Source organism: Ranitomeya imitator, chromosome 1 (assembly GCF_032444005.1).
Source record: "Ranitomeya imitator isolate aRanImi1 chromosome 1, aRanImi1.pri, whole genome shotgun sequence".
Classification (NCBI taxonomy): domain Eukaryota; kingdom Metazoa; phylum Chordata; class Amphibia; order Anura; family Dendrobatidae; genus Ranitomeya; species Ranitomeya imitator.
The window spans coordinates 681,443,268-681,470,136 of NC_091282.1; the positions used below are offsets into that span (position 1 = coordinate 681,443,268).

The following is a 26,869-nucleotide window of genomic DNA, read 5'->3' on the forward strand; positions in this document are numbered from 1 at the left end:
CATTAAATAAGGAGGATCTATCGATAAAGCTTGTAAATCACTCACTCTCCTAGCAGAGGTCAGGGCTACTAGGAAGGCTGTTTTTAAAGTTAAATTTTTAATGGAGACAGAATCTATTGGCTCAAAGGGGGCTTCTGTTAAGGCGTCTAAAACCAAATTTAGATCCCATGGTGGTAATCTAGGAATATACACTGGTTTACTACGTTCAGTGGCCCTGATAAATCGGGAAACCCATCTATTTCCCGCCACATCACTGTTATATAACGCTCTCAAAGCTGATACTTGGACTCTAAGGGTATTTACCGCCAAGCCCAATTCTCGGCCTTTCTGTAAAAACTCCAGAATAGCCGGAATTGGAACCTTGCCAGAAAAGGGATTTTGGTAGAAGGCAAGGAACTTTTTCCAAGTTTTAGCATAGATTTTAGTGGTGACTTCTTTCCGACTATTTAAAAGGGTAGATATGAGAGCCTCTGAAAACCCTCTTCTCCTCAATAACTCCCTCTCAAATTCCACGCCGTCAGATGCAGGGATTTCACATTGGGGTAACTGAATGGACCCTGAGAAAGAAGCTCCGGGCTGGTCGGCAGTACCCAGGGGTCGGACACAGACATTGCCCTGAGTAACGAGAACCATGCCCTCCTGGGCCAAAAGGGGGCAATCAGGATCACTCTCGCCCTGTCCTCCCTGATCTTCCTGAGGACTAACGGGATCAGACACATTGGAGGGAACGCGTAAGCTAGAGGAAAATTCCAGTGTATTTGAAGGGAGTCTATTATACAGGGCTTGTCCGCCACCCGAAGAGAAGCGAACTTCCTGGTCTGCCTGTTCTCTCTCGTTGCGAAAAGATCGATTACGGGCAATCCCCACCGGTCCACTATTTGTCTGAACACCCGTCGATCTAGAACCCATTCTCCCTGACGTAGAGAATGACGGCTGAGGTAATCTGCCTCTGTGTTGAGCTCTCCCCGAATGTGCACAGCTGATAGAGAGCGAAAGTGGGCTTCGGCTATTTCGAGTATGTCTGTGGCGGTGTTCATTAGGGATCTTGACCTTGTACCCCCTTGATGGTTGAGATACGCCACTACTGTTGTGTTGTCTGTCTGGACTCTTACATGTGAATCCTGCAGAGATGGAAGCAACCTGAGTAAGGCCTTCTTCACTGCCGTGAGCTCTTTCCAGTTTGAGGACTCTTGAGCCTCTAAGAGAGACCATTGCCCTTGAGTCCAGACATCTCCTATATGAGCTCCCCAACCTATTGGACTGGCATCGGTTGTGACCGTGTTGTCTGGTACTACACTCCAGCGTACTCCTTTCCCTAAATGTCTTCTGTTTAACCACCATCTCAGACTGTGTAGAGTGGCGGTGGACAACCTGAGTCTTCCGCCTAATTGTCCTTGAAGACTTCTCTCTGTATCCAAGACTTGGGCCTGTAACACTCGAGTGTGGAATTGAGCCCACTGGACGGCTGGTATGCAGGACGTTAGAGATCCCAGAAGGGACATAGCGTCTCTTAAAGTCAGATCTGGCTTCCTTGTTACCGTACTGACTTTGTGCACAATCCTCTGCTTTTTCTCTTCCGGAAGGAAACATTGTTGCACTTCCGAATCCAGCAGAATACCTAGGAAAGTCTGAGTTGTTGATGGGTCGAGTCTTGACTTCTCCATATTGACTATCCAACCCAAGTCCTGTAAGGAAGATATTACATGATTTAGGCGAGTACTGCACTGGCAAAAGGAATTCCCCACTACCAGGAAGTCATCCAAGTAGGGTATAATTAACGTATCCTGTTCTCTGACATAGGCCATTACTTCTGCCATGACTTTAGTAAACACCCTCGGTGCCATAGATAGACCAAAGGGCATTGCAGCAAACTGAAAGTGTCTGACCTGGTCGTTTAAGCGCACCGCCATTCTGAGGAATTGTTGATGATCCTGATGAATGGGCAGATGGTAATACGCATCTTTTAAATCCAGGACTGTCATATAACATCTGGGAAAGAGAAGTTTAGTTGCCGTTTTAATCGATTCCATCTTAAAGGCATGATACTCTAGATGTTTGTTTAATCTCCGTAAGTTTATGATGGTTCTAAAGGATCCATCTGGCTTGGAGATTAAAAATAAAGGGGAATAGAACCCTTTCCCCTGTTGATGTTTTGGAACCTCCACTATGACTTTCTTCCGTCTTAACATTTGGACCTCTTTTTCAAGGGCCTTTTGTTGGTCTAAGGAATCAGGGGCAGTCAAGATATAAAATTCAGAAGGTCTTTCCCGGAACTCTAATTTTAACCCTGAATTGATTATACCCAGAACCCAATTGCTCGAAGTTATTTTGGCCCACTGAGTATAAAAGAATTTTAACCTGCCTCCTACTGGAAGATCTCTATTAACAATAGTTTCTTCTTCTTCTTGAGGAAGATGACGAAGCATTAAAGTCCGAACCTTTCTTTTTTGGGTCTGATGGTTCCCAGTCTCGGTTGTGGTAAGGTCTTCGGTATTGGAAGCGTCTCCTGAAGGTATTCCTAAAGGTAGGATTGAAAGCTTTAGGAAAACCTTTCTTCCTATCCTCAGCCTTAGCTAGGATATCATCCAATACCGGGCCAAACAGGTACTCACCCCTACACGGTATTGTACACAGTTTAGCTTTCGCCTGGGCATCCCCTTTCCAGGTCTTAAGCCATAGGGCTCGGCGAGCAGCGTTTGAGAGGCCTGCTGATCTTGCCGCCCCACGTCCTCCAGCGGCAAGGTACCGGCTTTAGATGTAGAAGCCACCGCTGCATCCACTTTCGGGACTTTCATCCACTCTGCCAGCTCATTATCTTCAAAGGGATACCTTCTTTTAGCTGATGACGGAAGGAAACCCTTATCCTGCTTATCCCATTCTCTCTTTATAAGAGTCTTAACCGTATCCACCACCGGGAACGCCTTACGACTCCTCTGGCACAAGCCCGCAAACATTATGTCCTGTGCGGACCTTGGTTCCTTGCTCTCTGCAACACCCATGGTAGCTCGGACTCCTTTAACTAACATGTCCATGTTGTCCACCGAGAAGCAAGGCCTTCCCTCTTCATCTGAGGAGGATGGAGATGAGGAGCGGGAACATTCCCCTTCTTGCAGGGACAGACTAGATCCTGGCGATATGTCCCTGCCCGACCTTTCCTGGCGGCTGCCTCTAAGGGAATAGCTAATTTCCTCCCTGATGACTGCTCTAAGGTCTGATGACCGAAGGGGAGCTTCCCCTTCTAAGGTCTGAGATATGCAAGCCTGACACAGCCTTTTGGTATAACTGTCAGGCATTGGTGTCATGCATAGAGCACATTGCTTGTGCTTAGATTTTGTGGTCTTTTTTCCCTAAAACAAAGCACAAATAACAGACCATATCAGCACCAGGTGTCTGATTTAACACTCACCATAAGGCTGATCCTGTGAATACCGGTTCTGGAGGAGTAGGATCCAAATGTGACGCTGGGGCGCTCGCACGCTGCTGCCCCCGTACCACGCTGCTGCTGCTTCTCCTTGAGCGGCCGCTACCGCTCTTACTGCGCTGTTCCGTTCCCTCTCCATGAGGGTGCTCGGCGTCCCCTACTGAGGACATGGTTGTGCGCCTCCTACCCTAGGCGTTGCTCTTTTACAGCGCAGCAGCGCTCCTCCCCCGGCTTACCCCGGAAGCGTACCAACTACTTCCGGGTTCACCAGCGCTGGTGTGGACGCTGCACACCGCGCTCAACCGCGGACCAGGACGGCACTGCCCGACTCCTGGGACGCGCTCCTCACGGCCAGACGAGGGGGGGTCTGCACGCAGGACACCCCCGACGCTGCTTCCGAGCCCCCGATTCTGCCGTTCCTAACAGATACCGCACGGAGGCATGGAGGCCCGGGTAAGACTGCTGCTGCAGGTTCCCGCCGTCCGGACAGGAACCCAAACTGGACTGGTGAGGGGGACCGCCCCTTTAAATTCTGTAGGTTCCTGTCCAGAAGGTGGGCGGATCCCCTCTCTCGTAGGGGTGCTGTCGTGGCGATAGGAAAACTGGTCATGCGCCTTTAAGACTGGGAATACTGGTCATGTGCTTTTAAGACTAGGAAATACTGGTCATGTGCCTTTAAGACCAGGTACTTCCTTACCCGGGTACTGATGTAGAGTCGATGTGCCCCTTTAATGCAAAAATACTGTCACCCCAGTGTGAGCTGGCCGGGTGGACCAAGATGGCCACCAGGAGCTGCAGAGTTGATAAAATCTCGCAGAGAGCGAGAAGCGCCAATTTGGGGGGGGCGGAGCCACAGACACGATGCTGAATAGGCCCAAGCCGGGGCCTAAATTTCTGTAGCCGGCGGGCGACACAAGCAGGGCGTTCCAGGCAAGACTTCCAGGATGCGGCCTACAAATCGGCCGAAGCCGGGGACTACATTTTTGCAGCCATCCAGAGCGTTACCTCAGAGAGGTGGGCCACAGGGAAGTGGCTGAGGCTGCCTGTCAGCATGTGGATATCCCTCTGAAGATGGATCCACTCACCATTGATGCGCGTCCCGGCATGGAGCCGCTGCGGATGTGGGTTTCAGCGCTGTTCTGTGCAGCGTGGACGGTGCAGGGATAAGCCTCAATCCATCATCCGTTTGTTAGGGAGGTGGAGAGGACCTGTCCGCCTCCTTGTGCCATCCGCTTTCACAGTGGTGGGACAGTGGGGGCTGCTCGGACGCCATAGAGAGGGGCCTCTGTACAGCCACGGAGTTCAGTCCGGGTGGACAGGGTCAGTTGTCCGGCATTAGGCCTGGCTCCAGGAGAGGATACATGGAGGCGACACTCCATGTGGTCGCCTGCTGCTGGTGTGGGGAGATCGGGACCATGAAAGGAACCGTCGCCCCTGAAGTGAGCTCAGGCATGGCTTCCCACGTCGCAGGAGAGGGTACGAGGAGGTATACTCGCCGTGCTCGCCTGTTGATGGTTCGGGGGAGATCGGAACCTTGAAAGGAACCGTCGCCCCCTTCACTCCGTTAACCCCTTCATGACCCAGCCTATTTTGACCTTAATGACCTGGCCGTTTTTTGCAATTCTGACCAGTGTCCCTTTATGAGGTAATAACTCAGGAACGCTTCAACGGATCCTAGCGGTTCTGAGATTGTTTTTTCGTGACATATTGGGCTTCATGTTAGTGGTAAATTTAGGTCAATAAATTCTGCGTTTATTTGTGATAAAAACGGAAATTTGGCGAAAATTTTGAAAATTTCGCAATTTTCACATTTTGAATTTTTATTCTGTTAAACCAGAGAGTTATGTGACACAAAATAGTTAATAAATAACATTTCCCACATGTCTACTTTACACCAGCACAATTTTGGAAACAAAATTTTTTTTTGCTAGGAAGTTATAAGAGTTAAAATTTGACCAGCGATTTCTCATTTTTACAACGAAATTTACAAAACCATTTTTTTTAGGGACCACCTCACATTTGAAGTCAGTTTGAGGGGTCTATATGGCTGAAAATACCCAAAAGTGACACCATTCTAAAAAATGCACCCCTCAAGGTGCTCAAAACCACATTCAAGAAGTTTTTTAACCCTTCAGGTGCTTCACAGCAGCAGAAGCAACATGGAAGGAAAAAATGAACATTTAACTTTTTAGTCACAAAAATTATCTTTTAGCAACATTTTTTTTATTTTCCCAATGGTACAAGGAGAAACTGAACCACGAAAGTTGTTGTCCAATTTGTCCTGAGTACGCTGATACCTCATATGTGGGGGTAAACCACTGTTTGGGCGCACGGCAGGGCTTGGAAGGGAAGGAGCGCCATTTGACTTTTTGAATGAAAAATTGGCTCCACTCTTTAGCGGACACCATGTCACGTTTGGAGAGCCCCCGTGTGCCTAAAAATTGGAGCTCCCCCACACGTGACCCCATTTTGGAAACTAGACGCCCCAAGGAACTTATCTAGATGCATAGTGAGAACTTTGAACCCCCGGGGGCTTCACAAATTGATCCGTAAAAATGAAAAAGTACTTTTTTTTCACAAAAAAATTCTTTTAGCCTCAATTTTTTTCATTTTCACATGGGCAACAGGATAAAATGGATCCTAAAATTTGTTGGGCAATTTCTCATGAGTACACCGATACCTCACATGTGGGGGTAAACCACTGTTTGGGCACATGGTAAGGTTCGGAAGGGAAGGAGCGCCATTTGACTTTTTGAATGAAAAATTATCTCCATCGTTAGCGGACACCATGTCGTGTTTGGAGAGCCCCCGTGTGCCTAAACATTGGAGCTCCCCCACAAATGACCCCATTTTGGAAACTAGACCCCCCAAGGAACTTATCTAGATGCATATTGAGCACTTTAAACCCTCAGGTGCTTCACAAATTGATCTGTAAAAATGAAAAAGTACTTTTTTTTTTCACAAAAAAATTATTTTCGCCTCAGTTTTTCATTTTCACATGGGCAATAGGATAAAATGAATCCTAAAATTTGTTGGGCAATTTCTCCCGAGTACGCCGATACCTCATATGTGGGGGTAAACCACTGTTTGGGCACACGGCAGGGCTCGGAAGGGAAGGCGCGCCATTTGACTTTTTGAATGGAAAATTAGCTCCAATTGTTAGCGGACACCATGTCGCGTTTGGAGAGCCCCTGTGTGCCTATGCATTGGAGCTCCCCCACAAGTGACCCCATTTTGGAAACTAGACCCCCCAAGGAACTTATCTAGATGCATATTGAGCACTTTAAACCCCCAGGTGCTTCACAGAAGTTTATAATGCAGAGCCATGAAAATAAAAAATAATTTTTCTTTCCTCAAAAATGATTTTTAGCCTGGAATTTCCTATTTTGCCAAGGGTAATAGGAGAAATTGGACCGCAAATGTTGTTGTCCAGTTTGTCCTGAGTACGCTGATACCCCATATGTGGGGGTAAACCACTGTTTGGGCGCACAGCAGGGCTCGGAAGGGAAGGCACGCCAATTGGCTTTTTAAATGGAAAATTAGCTCCAATCATTAGCGGACACCATGTCACGTTTGGAGAGCCCCTGTGTGCCTAAACATTGGAGATCCCCCACATATGACCCCATTTTGGAAACTAGACCCCCAAAGGAACTAATCTAGATGTGTGGTGAGGACTTTGAACTTCCAAGTGCTTCACAGAAGTTTATAACGCAGAGCCATGAAAATAAAATAAAAATTTTATTTTCTCTAAAATGATTTTTTAGCCTGCAATTTATTATTTTCCCAAGGGTAACAGGAGAAATTTGACCCCAAAAGTTGTTGTACAGTTTCTCCTGAGTACGCTGATACCCCATATGTGGGGGTAAACCACAGTTTGGGCACATGTCGGGGCTCAGAAGGGAAGTAGTGACTTTTGAAATGCAGACTTTGATGGAATGGTCTGCGGGCGTCACGTTGCGTTTGCAGAGCCCCTGGTGTGCCTAAACAGTAGAAACCCCCCACAAGTGACCCCATTTTGGAAACTAGACCCCGAAAGGAACTTATCTAGATGTGAGGTGAGCACTTTGAACCCCCAAGTGCTTCACAGAAGTTTATAACACAGAGCAGTGAAAATAATAAATACGTTTTCTTTCCTCAAAAATAATTTTTTAGCCCAGAATTTTTTATTTTCCCAAGGGTTACAGGAGAAATTGGACCCCAAAAGTTGTTGTCCAGTTTCTCCTGAGTACGCTGATACCCCATATGTGGGGGTAAACCACTGTTTGGGCACACGTCGGGGCTCAGAAGGGAAGTAGTGACTTTTGAAATGCAGACTTTGATGGAATGGTCTGCGGGCGTCACGTTGCGTTTGCAGATCCCCTGGTGTGCCTAAACAGTAGAAACCCCCCACAAGTGACCCCATTTTGGAAACTAGACCCCCCCAAGGAACTTATCTAGATATGTGGTGAGCACTTTGAACCCCCAAGTGCTTCACAGACGTTTACAACGCAGAGCCGTGAAAATAAAAAATCATTTTTCTTTCCTCAAAAATGATGTTTTAGCAAGCAATTTTTTATTTTCTCAAGGGTAACAGGAGAAATTGGACCCCAGTAATTGTTGCCCAGTTTGTCCTGAGTACGCTGATACCCCATATGTGGGGGTAAACCACTGTTTGGGCACATGTCGGGGCTCGGAAGTCAAGTAGTGACGTTTTGAAATGCAGACTTTGATGGAATGGTCTGCGGGCGTCACGTTGCGTTTGCAGAGCCCCTGGTGTGCCTAAACAGTAGAAACCCCCCACAAGTGACCCCATTTTGGAAACTAGACCCCGAAAGGAACTTATCTAGATGTGAGGTGAGCACTTTGAACCCCCAAGTGCTTCACAGAAGTTTATAACACAGAGCAGTGAAAATAATAAATACGTTTTCTTTCCTCAAAAATAATTTTTTAGCCCAGAATTTTTTATTTTCTCAAGGGTAACAGGAGAAATTGGACCCCAGTAATTGTTGCCCAGTTTGTCCTGAGTACACTGATACCCCATATGTGGGGGTAAACCACTGTTTGGGCAAGCGTCGGGGCTCGGAAGGGAAGGAGCACCATTTGACTTTTTGAATAAAAGATTGGCTGGAATCAATGGTGGCGCCATGTTGCGTTTGGAGACCCCCTGATGTGCCTAAACAGTGGAAACCCCTCAATTCTAACGCCAACACACCCCTAACCCTTATCCCAACTGTAGCCGTAACCCTAACCACAACCCTAACCCCAACACACCCCTAACCCTAACCACAACCCTAATTCCAACCCAACCCTAACCCTAAGGCTATGTACCCACGTTGCGGATTCGTGTGAGATTTTTCCGCACCATTTTTGAAAAATCCGCGGGTAAAAGGCACTGCGTTTTACCTGCGGATTTACTGCGGATTTCACCTGCGGATTCCTATTGAGGAATAGGTGTAAAACGCTGCGGAATCCGCACAAAGAATTGACATGCTGCGGAAAATACAACGCAGCGTTTTCGTGCGGTATTTTCCGCACCATGGGCACAGCGGATTTGGTTTTCCATAGGTTTACATGGTACTGTAAACCTGATGGAACACTGCTGCGGATCCGCAGCGGCCAATCCGCTGCGGATCCGCAGCCAAATCCGCACCGTGTGCACATAGCCTAATTCTAAAGGTATGTGCACACGCTGCGGAAAACGCTGCGGATCCGCAGCAGTTTCCCATGAGTTTACATTTCAATGTAAACCTATGGGAAACAAAAATCGCTGTACACATGCTGCGGAAAAACTGCACGGAAACGCAGCGGTTTACATTCCGCAGCATGTCACTTCTTTGTGCGGATTCCGCAGCGGTTTTACAACTGCTCCAATAGAAAATCGCAGTTGTAAAACCGCAGTGAAATGCGCAGAAAAACCGCGGTAAATCTGCCATAAATCCGCAGCGGTTTAGCACTGCGGATTTATCAAATCCGCTGCGGAAAAATCCGCAGAGGACCAGAATACGTGTGCACATATCGAAACCCTAACCCTAACCCTACCCCTACCCCTAACCCTACCCCTAACCCTAACCCTACCCCTACCCCTACCCCTAACCCTAACCCTACCCCTACCCCTAACCCTACCCCTACCCCTAACCCTACCCCTACCCCTAACCCTACCCCTAACCCTACCCCTACCCCTACCCCTACCCCTACCCCTAACCCTACCCCTAACCCTAACCCTAGTTCTAACTCCAACCTTAGTGGAAAAAAAAAAAAATTCTTTATTTTATTATTGTCCCTATCTATGGGGGACAAATGGGGGGGGGGGGGTCATTTACTGTTTTTTTATTTTGACCACTGTGATAGATTATATCACAGTGATCAAAATTCACATTGGAACGAATCTGCCGGCCGGCAGATTCGGCGGGCGCACTGCGCATGCGCCCGCCATTTTGGAACATTGCGGCGCTCGGGGAAGAAGACGGACGGACGCCGCCAGGATCGGTAAGTATAAGGGGGGGAGATCAGGGCACAGGGGGGGGAGATCAGGGCACGGGGGGGCGTCGGAGCACGGGGGGGGAGGGATCGGAGCATGGGGGAGAGTGATCGGTGTGCGGGCGGGTGGATCGGTGTGCAGGGGGGGTGGATCGGTGTGCAGGGGGGGTGGATCGGAGCACGGGGGGGGGATCGGAGTGCGGGGGGGTTTGATTGGAGCACGGGGGGTGTGATCGGAGCACGGGGGGAGCGGACAGGAGGACGGGGGAGCGGAGCACAGGACGGAGGGGAGCGGGCCACAGATCGGGGGGCTGGGGGGGCGATCGGAGGGGTGGGGTGGGGGCACATTAGTATTTCCAGCCATGGCCGATGATATTGCAGCATCGGCCATGGCTGGATTGTAATATTTCACCATTTTTTTAGGTGAAATATTACAAATCGCTCTGATTGGCAGTTTCACTTTCAACAGCCAATCAGAGCGATCGTAGCCACGAGGGGGTGAAGCCACCCCCCCTGGGCTAAAGTACCACTCCCCCTGTCCCTGCAGATCGGGTGAAATGGGAGTTAACCCTTTCACCCGATCTGCAGGGACGCGATCTTTCTGTGACACAGCATATGCGTCACAGGTCGGATTGGCACCGACTTTCATGACGCATACGCTGTGTCACAGGTCGGGAAGGGGTTAATTAAAAAATAAAAATTTACAGAAAAGTAAACAATAAAATAAAAACGTTGGGGTCTGAAACAGACCCATGTGCCTCCTACAGACACTAAGCAAGAACTGGTTAGCTGAGAGCCAGCAGGAGGGTGTATACTGCAGGGGAGGAGCCGAGAGCCAGCAGGAGGGTGTATACTGCAGGGGAGGAGCCGAGAGCCAGCAGGAGGGTGTATACTGCAGGGGAGGAGCCGAGAGCCAGCAGGAGGTGTATACTGCAGGGGAGGAGCTGAGAGCCAGCAGGAGGTGTATACTGCAGGGGAGGAGCCGAGAGCCAGCAGGAGGGTGTATACTGCAGGGGAGGAGCCGAGAGCCAGCAGGAGGGTGTACACTGCAGGGGAGGAGCTGAGAGCCAGCAGGAGGGTGTATACTGCAGAGGAGGAGCCGAGAGCCAGCAGGAGGGTGTATACTGCAGGGGAGGAGCCGAGAGCCAGCAGGAGGATGTATACTGCAGGGGAGGAGCCGAGAGCCAGCAGGAGAGTGTATACTGCAGGGGAGGAGCTGAGAGCCAGCAGGAGGATGTATACTGCAGGGGAGGAGCCGAGAGCCAGCAGGAGGGTGTATACTGCAGGGGAGGAGCCGAGAGCCAGCAGGAGGGTGTATACTGCAGGGGAGGAGCTGAGAGCCAGCAGGAGGGTGTATACTGCAGGGGAGGAGCCGAGAGCCAGCAGGAGGGTGTATACTGCAGGGGAGGAGCCGAGAGCCAGCAGGAGGGTGTATACTGCAGGGAGGAGCTGAGAGCCAGCAGGAGGGTGTATACTGCAGGGGAGGAGCTAAGTTTTTTTTGTATCACTTAGTGTCAGCCTCCTATTGGCATACACCCACGGTCTGTGTTCCCCAATGAGGCGAAGGAGAAATTCAATGTTTTTTTCCACTATGCAGCCATAATTACACCGTATGTCCAGTTCGGCATGAAAAAGGTTATGAGATGTCCTATTTAACAGTAATCTCATGCAACTTTGGCATTCAGCATGGCCATTCATTTAGAAAACAGAGTAGAATAAAGTCGGCCATATACATTAGATGGCTCTGGGAGGCATCTCTGAGTTGATTTGTATGACGCCAGCCGACTCTCCCATACACAAGAGCTTTCGCTCTACTGAGTTCTCTATAAGAAAGTCACCAATAGACAACTCTTATCTCCAATTGATCAGCAGTCCAAAATCGGACCTGTCCAATCGACATCTCCCCCGATGATCAGTTGTTTGGGGCCAGCAATACACATTATGAATTCTTCTACTTTACAAGAGACGATAGGAATTGATTGTATCCTTACATATATACTACATGGGCAGAACCGTTTTTAGAGCTGTAAGTGTGGAAGTGGTTGAATTACATTCCCTACAACAGAAGTCACTTTTTTTGTTTCATACAATTGACAAAAGAAAAACCATGACGCTACTTCCCAGGAGGAGTCTTACCTGTGCCTGGTGTATCCTAAAAGCCTCCTCAGCATTTTTCAGAGCCTGGGACTTGAAATAATCACTGTCTGAAATGAAGGAAGGAGAAATAAAATAATGATTAAGCTTAGAAATAGTCAAAAAGATTAACGTTCGAGACACAACAGTTTTCGCTTTTTTTTCTTCCAGGATCCATAACTTTACCGTCGACAGAGCCAATGAGGGCTTGTTTCTCACAAGACGAATGACTTCACTCTTTTTACCATATAATGTACTGGAATAACTGGAGACAAATTACAAGGCACGTCTTACCGTAATCATCTTGGGGCATGTTCAGCGAACCGCCTCCACTTTGTGGAGTGGAACAGTCTTCAAGCTTGCGCAAAATCTCTTCTTGCACGCTGTCTGGTCCAGATTCACGCTTGCGACTTACAAAGTGGGCATAAAGCTCGGTTTGTGTAATTAAAAAGTTTAACTTTCGCTGCTGTCTCTTTGCCTGTAATAGAAAACATTGGGTTAAACACTTAGTAATGCTAAGCCACATATTCAGGGGCAATATCAGCACGTACGTCACATTTTACATACAAAACCTTTTAAAGACCATGATAAAATTCCCCTTGCCTCTTGAATAACATTTAAGAAAAAATCCAACCATTTTCGCATTTTTTTTTTTTTTTTTTTTTTTACTGTACACATAGTGCCTGGGTAGTTTACCTCTCTCATTTCTTCATCCAATTTCCGCTGTTCTAATGCCTCCTTCTCTGCCCGTTTACGATGCTCTTTCTCTACTTTATCATATTTCTTCCAGTATAGTGACATTTCCTTGGTTAGCTTGCGTGCTCGCGGGAGAGTTTCCTTGCAGTTTTTCTGTGCTTGGATAGCAGCTCTGCGCACCTCCCGCATGCATTGATGAGCAAGCTAAGTTGATAATATAAAAGTACAAACAAAATGTAAACAACCCCTTTAAAAACTCTTCAATAAATTATCGTTATGTACAGTTCAAATATTGGACATTAGTTTCCAATGATTGTGGAAAATAACAAAAAATCCAAGAATCCAAGCCACCGGGTAGTCTCTTTCAGAAACTTTTTATTGACACCAGTGTACAGTGACATGTTGGCCATGCTGGGACTTTATCAAGCCAAACAATAGGTGTACATATGTAAAAACCAAGAGAACAAAAATCCCAAATGCATAATGTGAGAAAACCGATTTCTGGTGAAAATACCACCAAGACAATCCGAACTCACTATCCGCTCAAAACAAATTATATTGCCAGGAGGAAGAACTGAGCATCGATGAACAATATAGATCAACTTTATTCAGAAACATCACATAACATATCATTACATATCAAATATATTCAAATAATATGAACAAAGATGGCCGTTGGTGATAAGCTGAAAAACATAACCCCCATATCCCTACTCCCTCTCCTTATGATATCTACCCACCTGGGTATACGTATCATCTGTTTGTTACAGTGCCAGCAGCAATGGCACCGCTGTGTGCATAGGTTCTCACCTGTTACCTTAATGACACTGACACTTTTTGTCTACCTACCTTTAGACCGGTTAAACTTGGGCATTATCCCTGCGCTAGCTTTATTATTTCTGGTACCTTATGAGGTTGTAATTTATTATTCTATATGGCACATATGGGTTTATGTTTCTCCGGGTGGACATACTTGTGGTTTCACTGAGATTGATACTAGTGTCCAGTGTCCTACTTTCCCCTTTCTTTTTGGGTATACGTATCAGACCCCTGCCCACCCCTCCCAAAAAGAAAGGGGAAAGTAGGACACTGGACACTAGTATCGATCTCAGTGAAACCACAAGTATGTCCACCCGGAGAAACATAAACCCATATGTGCCATATAGAATAATAAATTACAACCTCATAAGGTACCAGAAATAATAAAGCTAGCGCAGGGATAATGCCCAAGTTTAACCGGTCTAAAGGTAGGTAGACAAAAAGTGTCAGTGTCATTAAGGTAACAGGTGAGAACCTATGCACACAGCGGTGCCATTGCTGCTGGCACTGTAACAAACAGATGATACGTATACCCAGGTGGGTAGATATCATAAGGAGAGGGAGTAGGGATATGGGGGTTATGTTTTTCAGCTTATCACCAACGGCCATCTTTGTTCATATTATTTGAATATATTTGATATGTAATGATATGTTATGTGATGTTTCTGAATAAAGTTGATCTATATTGTTCATCGATGCTCAGTTCTTCCTCCTGGCAATATAATATGTAAAAACCATTGACGTGTGACGTTTCAGCCACACAGGGATGTTATCAAGCCAAACAATAGGTGTACATATGTAAAAACCATTGACGTGTGACGTTTCAGTGACGCAGGCCCTTTATCAAGCTAAACAATAGGTGTACATATGTAAAAACCATTGACGTGTGACGTTTCAGTGACGCAGGCCCTTTATCAAGCTAAACAATAGGTGTACATATGTAAAAACCATTGACGTGTGGCGTTTCAGTGACACAGGGTCTTTATCAAGCCAAACAATAGGTGTACATATGTAAAAACCACTGATATATGACGTTTCAGCCACACAAGGCCTTTATCAAGGAAAACAAGATATTGGCCACACAGGACCTTTATCAAGTTAAAATAAAAAGTGTACATATGAAAAAAAACACTGATATGCGATGTTTCGGCCACAGAGGGCCTTGATCAAGCCAAAAAGGGTGTACATATATTAAAAAACACTGACATGCGACGTTTGGACCACGCAGGGCCTTTCTCAAGCCAAAGAAGAGGTGTACTTACGTACACCTGTTTGGCTTGATAAAGGCCCAGCATGGTCGAAACATAGCATGTCAGTGTTTTTTTGTGTTTGCACACTGGTGGTGTCAATAAAACTTTTTTGAAGGAGACTACCTGGTGCCTTTCTCGGATTATTTGCAGTTTTTGCAACCTAATGGAGGATTGTACCAAGCCTGCACGGGTCATGAAGTGGTGCAAGGGATATACACCCGTACAAATGATTGTGGAAAATAAGTTACCTTTTTGCTGTTTGTTAACAGTAAGTTGCGGGCTGAAGCTTTTTGCTTGTAGGCCTGAAATATATGAACAATTGTTATGATGCTTTAAACAAAGAGATTTCACATACTGAGTTGTAGAAGAAACAAAAGTGAATATCTCTGCAATGGAGCGACGCAGAACAAAACAGAAAAGAGAGGCAGACTCAGGGGAGCTCAGGGATTTGTAGTAGGTATTCAACTTTATTTTTAAGGTCCACTTTAAAGGGAATCTATCAGTCGGTATTTGCAGCATGATGCGGGGGCTGAAAGCCTGATTCCAGCGATGAGTCACTTACTAAGCTGTATTTTGTTTCGATAAAATCAGTGGTTCTTTTCAGCAGGAGATTATCATTAGAGGACTGAATGCCTCGTGCTACCCATTCAACCTGCTCTGTGGAATCCTGCCCCTACAACCAATTAGCAGATTTCTGCCTATGCACAGTGTACACAGAAAGCTGGCAATCAGTGGTGTGGGTGGGGTTATAAAGGGCTCAGCATTCAGAGAACTGCTAGATCTGCAGCAGAAAAACCACTGATTGTACCAAAATGACAGCAAGAGCCAGCAAGTGACACATCACTGGAATCAGGCTCTCAGTCCTTACATCAGGTCTCTCTCAGATGGGGTAATAAAAACCTGAATGGCATTTCATATTATACCCGAATGTCTTATTACCTTTGGCAGTTCTTTCTTCACTATTGTCAGCCACACTTTCCTGCGACGCGCATTCAGCTGCTCAACCGACATATGCTTCTTTTTCACAATTGGAATTGGAGCGTCTTGGGAAAATTTAGCAAATATTTTAGCATGGTGATGACGGTGTGGTAACTCTTCGTCGGACAAATCCTCTTCATGGCGCCTTTTCTTCTTCACTTTTTTCAACTTGGCTGCGGAAACAAATATTATTTAACAATTGTTCCATTTGTCTGTGGACAAGCAGAATTATAAATCAAAGGGCCTTCTGGTAACAGACGGTGTTGGGACTGAGAGTATGAATACTAATGGAAATGGATACAATACAGATTATTTTATGCATTCTACAATACGGATAGTCAGGAAGGTGCTGACGTTCCCAAACTCTTATAGGTCAGGATGGAACCTTAAAGGGGTATTCATATCTCCAAGAACCTATCCCAATATGCAGTAGGTGTAATAATAATAATATTAGCAAATACCTCCAATTAGAAATGTAGAATAGTTCTTCTGATTAGCTATGGCACTTACCCCATGTGCAGGGCATTGCAGTAGCTTAGGTATCCATGGTTACGACCACGAAGGGCTGTCTAACTAAATAACTGTCACTATATAAGTGGTCGAAACAATGGATACCTAAGAGTCAGAACATGCAATTATTATTCACTCTGGTCATGTCTCTAACCTCTTATGATTGAGGATTGAGCTTTTGCTAATTTTTTGAGCACATTTAAAAAAAAAAAAAAAAAAAAAAAGGAATTGCAAAATTTGACACATATAAAAGTCGCTCCAGAAAAAAAAGTTACCTCTCAATTTCTTTTCATTTTTAATTTTTCTCTTTTTTGGTCCATTAAGATGACGATCATGAAATTGATCGTGGGTAGAGAGAAGGCCCGCACTGTAAAAACGATACTCCTGCAGCTACAATAAAATATATATATATAAAAAAAACAATGGTTGGTATTAAGGTTATAGGAAAAAACAATGACAAAAAACTTTTAAAAAATACATTTAACATAGGTTATTTATATCTGAGAGCAGCAAGATGTAGAGAGCCCTTAAAACAGGTTAGGTTATATATGTTAAACTCAAGGACTTTTATCTACGTTCAACCTTAAAGAGTATGAAACACAAAAACCTGATTTCAACAATGGGTTAGTGTGGTATGATAGCTTCCCTTTAAGAAGCAAAATGCAGTTCCTCTTGCTTGCCAACCATGATATCAGATTGCTTGTTTAATGTGACATTATCACAATATTAGAATTTCCTTCAACCAAAAACAGGGAAACACTGTACGGGGAAACTGCTGTACTGTAAGTACTATACACCAGGCAGATATCTGCTCCAAACCTAACAATAAGATGGGAGCAGTAGTGTCCCTATTACAAAGGGTCCCGTGTCACCTGCCTCCAGCTTTAAAATAAGGGCCTAACCCTTTATTATAAACCTTGCATTGTCATTATGATTTCATTGATCCCTACAGGGCATGAAGTGTAAAGCCTAGAGATTTCAGTGGCAAGTGTGCTGAAAAATTATCCCTTTTGAGGCAGATCCCTGCCATGTCTGTGTTTATATGGAGGCGGTCTACGCGGAAGTCTTTTGGACAAGTGGTGATCCAAAAATTATCCCTTTTGAGGCAGATCCCTGCCATGTCTGTGTTTATATGGAGGCGGTCTACGCGGAAGTCTTTTGGACAAGTGGTGATCCAAAAATTATCCCTTTTGAGGCAGATCCCTGCCATGTCTGTGTTTATATGGAGGCGGTCTACGCGGAAGTCTTTTGGACAAGTGGTGATCCAAAAATTATCCCTTTTGAGACAATCTCACAGTTTACTACACTAATCTTCCCTGCTGCAGCTGAACAACACACATTTTCTTATTTGATGACTGCCAACATATAAAGCATGTACAAATACCGTAACTATTATAGACACACCTAAGACGAATACCATCCAAAGGAAAAAGGTGTATAGAGTCTAAAAACTTTATTAAAGATTAAACAATTAAAATGAATGATAATCAGATAGCAATAGGAGAGCTTACATTTTCTTTGCAAACTGATGTCATGTTTGGACCTGATGTCCCTTATAAACATTTGTCTAGTGCAAAAAAAAATGCTACCTTGTATAACTAAGTTAATGGTACTGTTTGCTTGAATGAGAAACAAATGGCAATTAAATAACTTACACATTGTACAGTCTGGAGTATTGTGTCGTCCTGGTGCCCCGACGTATGTTTCATCCTGATGAAGCAAAAGGCTTAAACGTACGTTGGGGCACCACCAGGACCACACAATTATGTTTGCAAGGGACAATCAAGTCCAAACATAACATCAGTGTGCAAAAAAAATCTAAGCTTTCTTATTGCTATCTGATAATCATTATGCAACCAGCATTATTATTTCATGCACTTTTATTTTATTTTTTGCACTATGCAAATATTTCAGGTCAAGAGGTAGCTTTTGCATATATCTACAATTGGTATTAATACTATATTCCACAGTATTCCTTGTTGGACTGCATGTAGTTATACAACACAACAGATGGTCCTCCATTGCACCTCTCTGTTGAATTTTTTATGCATATTTAATTGTTTAACATTTAAAAAAGAAAACTTCTTTTTAGACTCTACACAACTTTTTTTCTTTGGATGGTATTCACATTTTTTTTTTTATTTGTTCAATGTTTTATGTTTTTTTCAACCTATCTTTATTGATATCTGTGATGTTCTCTCACTATCTAGACTAAATCCAAAATGGCTGCTGCATTCCCTGCCTCAGCTTTTATATAGGCTATGATAGTCTCTCCCAATTGGCTATCACATGTGACAGCTGCAAGGCATTATGGGAAAGCCCACCAAGCCACACTCGAGGTCATGTGAACCTTCTCTGGCTGATGCAAATTTCCAAAAACAGGCCACCAATTCGATTTCAATTGAATTAGTCTACTCATCTTTAGTAGACAGCTATCAGAAAAAAATAAAATAAAAAAATAAATTGTACATCGATTTAACAAAAAATATATTCAACATTAAAAACAGATTTAAACCCTAGGCCATTTTCTGATGCCACATTTCCTTCTAATATAGTGATGGCAGAACTCTGTACTTTTTCAGCTCAGTCTGAAAAGTTTGTTATAAAGTCAAGGTGCACCTTTGGGCAGACAAAAAAAATAGCCACCGACAATAGGAAATGTTGTTCTCTAGGGACAATTCCGACTTATGTCATCTAGTTTGAACCCAAGCAATCAGTTGAAATCTGGCAATAAGTGATCAATCTCCCTGCTGGACCCCCACAGGGAAGCTATAGGGTATGTGAAAGTTTTGTCCATCAGATAGGAAATAACTTCCTGATTGGTGATGGTCCCAGTAGTCAGAATGACCAATCACAAGAATAGGCTCTTCTGATTGGAGCAGGGGTGGAGCATGTGATCCTATATAGCACTGCAGGAAGTAGCCTGCACATGCGTGAACAGATCCCGATAGAAGTCTGCTGTAAAACGTAACTGAAAGCAAAGACTATTTCTTCTCATTGATCAGAGCTAGAGATTCTGTGCTGTTCTCATACATGTGCGACTACTCCCTCAACACAAGTAAAGATATCGGAGCCTGGGCATCCAGGTATTGTGTGATGCAGAAGATTAGGAGGTTAGCAATAAAATACCTCTTTGTCCTTGTGGTATTTGTTCTGGTGGAGCTTTTTATATTTGTGCAATCTGAGCATATCGTAGAGCTCATCCTTAGAGAGAGTATACTCATCATCTTCATCGCTTAGAGAGTCAGAGTCACTGGAGTCCTCATTCAGGAGTATGTTCTACAAATAGAAGCAAATTAGTGACTTAGTTAGGAATTTAAAAGGTTATTCCAATCTCCAAGATCCTATCCGAATATGCAGCATGTGGAATAATATTACCAAATACCGACAATTAGAAATGAAGTATAGTTCTTCTGATTGGCTATGTCACTTACCCCATGTGCAGGGCATTGCAGTAGCTTAGGTATCCATGGTTACGACCACTAATAACTAACTGTCACTATATGAGTGGATGGATGCTACAGTCGCTTGTTCGGCTGACAGCTCTTTCTGCCATACAGAGAAGTGCTTGTTTGGCCGATCACTCTCGTGTCCAGTATCAGAAAATTGGCGCCAGACATTTCTGGCGGTGGCTTATTACCTGGTAGAATACAGTGAACGGCAGTCTGAAATCAGACATGTCTGATCAAAGTCTCCCCCCAACTATTGTTGGCCAGCGCCCCCATACACATTATAGTGATGGACGAAGCCATCAATATCGGTGGGTGTGACCTACATTTGTCTAATGTGTAAGGGGGGGGGGGGTTAATAAGTGATAATGCCCCTTTTTATATAGTCATCCATGAAAGTGGAGAGGTTTATTACTTGTGCTCAGCGGTGTACAAACTGATAAAGTCTCCAGAAATACCATATGTGCCCTGTCTTTCCGCAAAGGGGTTCTGTCTCAGATTCTCATCTAATCTGAGAGCAGCATGATGTGGGGGAAGAAATTCTGATTCAAAGATGTATTGCTTACCGTAGCTTTTATAACAATCATTGTTTTATCAGCAGGACATTATCACTAGAGGACTAGAAAACCTGCTTCCAGGTAGTCCAACCACACCCCCACTACTGATTGGCAGCTTTGTGTACATTATATATAGGCAAAAAGTTGTCAATCAGTGGTATGGGCGGGGTTATACACAGAAAGCTGCCAATCAGTGGTATGGGCGGGGTTATACACAGAAAGCTGCCAATCAGTGGTATGGGCGGGGTTACACACAGAAAGCTGCCAATCAGTGGTATGGGCGGCGTTATACACAGAAAGCTGCCAATCAGTGGTGTGGGCGGGGCTATACAGAGCTCAGCATTCAGAGAACTGCTAGATCTGCAGCAGAGAAAACAGTTTTTCTTCCAAACTGCAGCAATCAGCGAGTAAAGTAAATTACATCACTGTAATGATGACAGATTCCCTTTAAAGTGCTTCTCAAACTCCAAATATACCGTATGTACTGTAGCTTCAATATTAAAAATCTGAGCATGCAGATACTCACTTTTAACCATTTTCTGTTTTTTTTTAGCTTTGAAAAATTGTACAGACTTCCTTGCTCGGATTTGATCTCTGTGGAGTGACATATTTGGGAAAAAAATATATTAAAAAAAATTGTAGAAATTCTAATAACAATAGTATACAAAAAATATGACTATTAGGCAAGGATCAAGCACCAACCCGGCTGCAGGACTCCGTTGCGAGCGCTAACTGGAAAAACCCCAGAGATTCCTTCTTGTGATATATCTCCAAGCAGGGGTGACAAAGGTTCCTCTTTCACCTGCATGGAAGGCTCCTCGGATTCTGTAAGATGTGGGGTTTCATCCAAACCATCTTCACTGTCGTCACTGCAAGATTTTTCAAACAGTTTAATGACACCGCGAAAATACAAGAATCATGTGCACACAGAGTGTTCATGGAGCAGAAACTCAACGTTTTACAACAGTTTTGCGATTTGGAGAGTTTTCTCTCAATTTCTGCTCTAAAAAAAAAAAAAAACGTGCGTACATAGCTTTAAAGGGGAAACAGGGAGGCAATCTGACTTGTTACATACCGTATGTCTTACTTTAGGGACTTGGAACTTCCAATCTTGTTTTACCACAGTACTGCAGTATAGAGTTAAAATGAGGTTCAGGACAACTCATCTGTACCCTGTAGTTGCGTCGAGGAGGGGTGATGGCAATCGATGCACGCGGGCACCGACAGTTGCACCATTTTAATACCGATGTTGGTGATTGAGTGATTGGTGGAGGCATTTCAATGGTTAAACACCAGAGCTCAGAGCCAGTTTTGGCCTTTGCTGTTACAGCAGATGATGTCTGTATAACACAGCTGGTATCTCTGTGGTATAGTGCGGGCTCAGCTCCTGCGCCCTCTATGTACAGTAACGCCCAATGCCACGTGTCAGGAAGGGGTTAATGGGGTTTCAAACAGGAGAAATACATGTAGACTAAAGAGGATTCGACAATTTTATGGCCCTGTCACCAGTCCATATTTTATTCTCTCTCTTAGACGCTACTAAAGTTTTAAGACTGACCCAAATTTTGTGTTTCGCAAAGTTTGCGGCTTCAGTGGTTTTGGATGTTGTAGTCAGATTTTTCTTCGGCCCTTCACCCCGGCAGCTGGATATCAGCTTCTGGGCCAGATCCTGACTGATGGCAGCATATTTTTGTCTAATCAGTGCTTGGGGTTTATCACAATGTCTGTGTTTTTGTTTGTCCTCCTGCTTTCGAGGATTGACCACATATTCTCAGTAAGATTACGATCAGCGAGTTTCGTGGCCATGGACCAAAAATGACAGGGTTTTCTTCACCAAGCCACTTTCTTATCATTTTGGCTTTGTGACTTGTTCTCCATTGTGCTGGGAAAGGCATTATTCATCACCACATTGTCCTGGATGATTAGGAGAATTGGATCTTGGAAGACATTTAGATCTCATTCTTTCTTCAGTAAAAATTGTGAGTGAGCCTCCTCCATGGATGAAAAGTCCCCACACAAAAAGTGTTTCACTTTACTGTTGGCATGACCATCATTATTCCAAAGGGGGCTTCATCACAGAAACTAACTTCCCAGGAAGTACAGGGATTGGACTGCAGATTGGAGTTAAGTTATTTTCTTTGATGAAGCCCCCTTTTTGATATCTGGAAGAATGAGTGTCCAGGTTAGAAAAGGCTCATGCTGTCAGGAGTCCTGTGTCATTCCAACAGTAAAGCATCCCGAGACCACTCCTGTCAGGGCTTTTCATCCATGAAGGGTGCTCACTCAAAATTTTACCTAAGATCACTGCCTAGAAGAAAGAATGGGATACAAGATCCTCCAAGAACAACTTCTCCCAATGATCAAGGAGCAATTTGGTGATGATGCTTTATCTAACATGATGGAGACCATGTTATGCTTTATCCAGCATGATGGAGACCATGTTATGCTTTATCCAGCATGATGGAGACCATGTTATGCTTTATCCAGCATGATGGAGACCATGTTATGCTTTATCCAGCATGATGGAGACCATGTTATGCTTTATCCAGCATGATGGAGACCATGTTATGCTTTATCCAGCATGATGGAGACCATGCTACAAGGCAAAAGTGATAGCCAAGTCGATTGGTGAACAAAACACCAATGCTGAAATGCTGGGACCATGGCCAGGAAACTCCCCAAATCTCAAACCCATTAAGAACTTGTGCTAAATCTTAAAAAAACAACAAACAAAAATACACAGAAATTGGGATAAACTCCAAGCACTGGTTTGACCAAGAAATGGGTCATCAGTCAGGATTTTGCCTAAAAGCAGATATCCAGCTGCCAGGACAAAGGGCAGAAGTCATGAAAAATAAGGGTCTACAATGCAAATATAGAGTCTTTGCATAAACTTTATGGATTTGTGAATACAAATGTAAAAACTTATGAAATGCTGATAATTATACATTAGTAACCGGAGAAACATCCAACCAAAGGATCTAAAAACATTGAAGCAGCAATCTGTGAAAACCAAAATCTGTGCCAGTCTCAAAACTCTTGGCCGCGACTGTAAACTGGGAACACCCAACATGATCAAGTTTTTGGAGATGACACTGACTCTGACATCGAACCACAATCATATTCTGATTACAGCTCATTATGCTTACGCGTGTCCATGTGCATATTTAACCCCTTATTGACAGCCTAAACATGGTCCTTATTCCTCAGCACCAATCAGGCCTATTTAAACCCCCGTAGATGCCGCTGACAATAGCTACAGCAGCCTCTGGGTGACTAACAGAGGGAGGGCCTCTTTTACCTTACTGGCACCCCATGCGAAGCGATCATTGGTTGTTATTGGCAAGCAAGGGTTTGAGAGTCTGCCACAAGCAGGGTCTATCAGGCCACATGTCAGTGTAACAATGACAGGTCTAACGCCTTTAAAAATTCAGTTTTGATTAAAAAAAACTAAAAATTAAAAAAAAAAACATGCACATAATTGGCATTACATCTTCCGGAACAACGTGAACTATAAACAGTAACATTAATTCGTAAGATGACTAAATAATAAAAACAAGTAAAAACCACTGTTTTCTTATTACCCAACCACAAAAAAAGTGGAATTTGTAAAGAAATGTAATGAAGAAGTGTAATGTAAAGAAAAATTTGTATAAAAAAAATTATGTGCAAAAGTAGCAATACATTAAACAAAAACCCATAGAAATGTAGCATCATTGTAATCATATCAACCTGAATAATAAACTGTCCTTTTTAGTAAAAGAAAAAATGATTGTCATCCCCCCTCCCCTCCAAAAAAATTGGAATAAAAAAAAAAAAACATGAAAAATTAATTTATGCTCTCAAAATGTAGCAAGGCAAATTTGTATTTGTTTTATTTTTAATATTTTTAAAGAAAAAAAGATATAGCAGAGGAGAATAGGCACTAGCCTCCAAAACAGTGCTCAATTTCCCAGGGTACAACCTCGCACTCGGATGGGTAATTGGGCTTGGGGAACAGTCACAGAAGTATGAAAAAGGTTTCCATGGCCAGAGCCTCTAATTGTCAGCTGACTTAACTAGTCGCCGTGTTACCTGGAAAGATTTCTGTTGAATATAGCAGATGTTTGGCGAAGAAACTGATCCAGTCGCAGAGCTCGTTCCAAATACTGGAGATAAAGAGGTTTGGCAAGGTCTGTCGAATAACCATCTTCTGTGGTTTCTGGGTCTGAGGCCATAGACACAACCTTTCTTCATACAGAGAGGATGCCTCACAGAACACAAGGCTGCAAGAAAACAAAAAAATGTAAACACCTTTCCAATTCACGCATGAAAAAAGAGAACTGTCACTTGCTAAAAAAAAAATGTGAGTTAAATACTTGATAAAAATGTCTGAGCTTCCCCGATTCTGCTATTCTGCTCCACTGGATCTCCCGGGGCTCGCGTGACATTTTTATGCCTGCGGACAATCACTCTGCTCTCCTTTGGACAAATGAGACATCCACAGGAAGTAAGGACAGCCACAGCGCACACTTCCTCTAGAAGTCTGTTACCCCTGAAGCAGGGGAAAGTGACCCCAGTGCTGACTGGCAGCTGGGATGGCGTGACATAAGAAATTCTCATGAGATCCAGTGCCGACACTGCTGGAACGGAGAAAGTGGTGAGTATAGGCATTATTAATTTACTGGGAGAAACATAGGGATTCAGAAGGAATTGTCCAAGTAGTGGACAATTCCTTTAAGTCTTTTTCTTTAAATGAATGTATTAACCTTATCGATCCACATAATTTTGTCATAGCCCTACAAAAGCTAGATTTTTTTTTTCAGGAAGAGTTATAGCTTTGAATGACACCATTCATTTTACCAAAAAAACGAAACAAAACAAAAGTTGTGAAATGGTGAAAAGTTTTTATGGCATGTATTATGTGATAAAAATGAGATGGCAATATGATTCTAAGGCTATGTTCACATGTTGCGTTTTTTATGCTTTTTTGGTCAGTATTTTACCTCAGTGTTTGTAAACCAAAACCAGGAGTGGGTGATAAATGCAGAAGTGGTGCATATGTTTCTATTATACTTTTCCTCTGATTGTTCCACTCCTGGTTTTGGCCTACAAATACTGATGCAAAATTCTGACCAAATACTGAGTGCAAAAACCATTAACATACTAGGTGGTTATTTAGAGGGAATAAGTCAACAGATTTTTGTCACCTAATCTGAGAGCAGCATCATGTAGAGCTAGTAGAGCTAACCTACTGCTAGGTAGTCCTGCATATTCATGAGCTCTATATAACTACACCCGCACCACTGATTGGCATTTTTTTAGCCTATGCACAGTATACACAAGAGCTGCCAATCATTGGTGTGGGCGGGGTTATAGAGCTCAGCATCTAACTGCTAGATCTGCAGCAGATTAAACACAGATTTTATAGTACTTTGATTAAAACTGCTGCAAGCAGCTCAGTAATTAACAAGTTACCGAACTCTTGGGGTCCAGATTCATTAAAAGTTTTGAAGCCAGAATTCTTGGGTAAAAGCGGTGAAAAGTCACAAAATTTAGACACAACTCAGGAGTTGCACCTAAATGTTGCAACTTTTGGTGGTTTCCCAACGGTTTATCCCAGCTCCGATGAAATGGGCAGAGATGGGGCGCAAACCAACAGTTGGTCTAATGCACACCAAGGTGTGCTCCACATGCCAGAAATCTCATTCCAGTACCTGACCGAAGTGACATAGCGCATTTAGGCGCTGTGGCCCTCATACAATGCTCACATGGAAAAGTGTCCTCCACGTCAAAAGTGGTCTCATCAGACAGGACGGCTGCTTAGCACAAACTGCCGAACAAGTTCACCCTGGCCATAACAGGTGTCAGGTCCCGAAACATCAGGACGGGGTGTGTAAGGTGACGAGAGGCGCACTGGATCTAGAGGCGAGTCTCTTAGGCTACGTTCACATTAGCGTTTTGCGTGTTTGCGTCGGGCGACGCAGTGGCGACACATGCGTCATGCGCCCCTATATTTAACATGGGGGACGCATGGACATGCGTTGTGCTGCGTTGTGCGACGCATGCGGTTTTTTTCCGCAAGCGTCGGGCGCAGAAAACGCAACAAGTTGCCTTTTTTTTGCGTCCAAATTTCGGCAAAAAACGACGCATGCGTTGCAAAACGCAGCGTTTTTGCGTGCGTTTTGGTGCGTTTTTATTTGCGTTGTGCATTGCGTCGCCGACGCAGCGGCGCACAACGCAAATGTGAACATAGCCTTAATGACTCAAGAGAGTTGTCGAGTGGCGTGTACCGTGCCACAAACCTTACTCCGGCCATGAATTAGACAAGCTGTGGCATCCAGACCCCATCCTGCCCATTTTGACGCAGCTGGATGAAACTGGCATGAACACGCCAAGAGACGCAACCTCGAGATGGGCACACATTTTACAACTTATCTAGTCAAGATGTCTGGCGTACACACAATTTGATGAATCGGAGGCGCTTACTGTGTACAGGACTGCATCTACTGCCAAAAGCGCCTACGAGGGGCTGAGGAGCATCAGGACTGGACTAGTACGTCAGTAAAGTAGGCAACCCGGTTTAATTATTCACGTTTCCTTTTACAATATGTAAATAGC

General features: G+C 44.3%; 1 protein-coding gene across 2 annotated transcripts in view; it reads right to left on the reverse strand.

Annotated features, from left to right (window-relative positions):
* The window catches only part of INO80 (INO80 complex ATPase subunit), a 171,826-nt gene that overhangs the window by 99,073 nt on the left and 45,884 nt on the right, over positions 1-26,869 (reverse strand). For both annotated transcript variants that reach the window (XM_069730102.1, XM_069730109.1), the window contains 10 exons: positions 24,344-24,534; positions 20,972-21,138; positions 20,796-20,863; positions 19,393-19,542; positions 16,539-16,653; positions 15,715-15,926; positions 15,024-15,077; positions 12,707-12,910; positions 12,305-12,488; positions 12,014-12,081 (listed from right to left, as the gene is read on the reverse strand). In XM_069730102.1, the coding sequence (XP_069586203.1) occupies positions 12,014-12,081; positions 12,305-12,488; positions 12,707-12,910; positions 15,024-15,077; positions 15,715-15,926; positions 16,539-16,653; positions 19,393-19,542; positions 20,796-20,863; positions 20,972-21,138; positions 24,344-24,486 (1,365 nt within the window). In that variant the 5' untranslated portion in view covers positions 24,487-24,534. The remainder of the gene's footprint in view (positions 1-12,013; positions 12,082-12,304; positions 12,489-12,706; positions 12,911-15,023; positions 15,078-15,714; positions 15,927-16,538; positions 16,654-19,392; positions 19,543-20,795; positions 20,864-20,971; positions 21,139-24,343; positions 24,535-26,869) is intronic.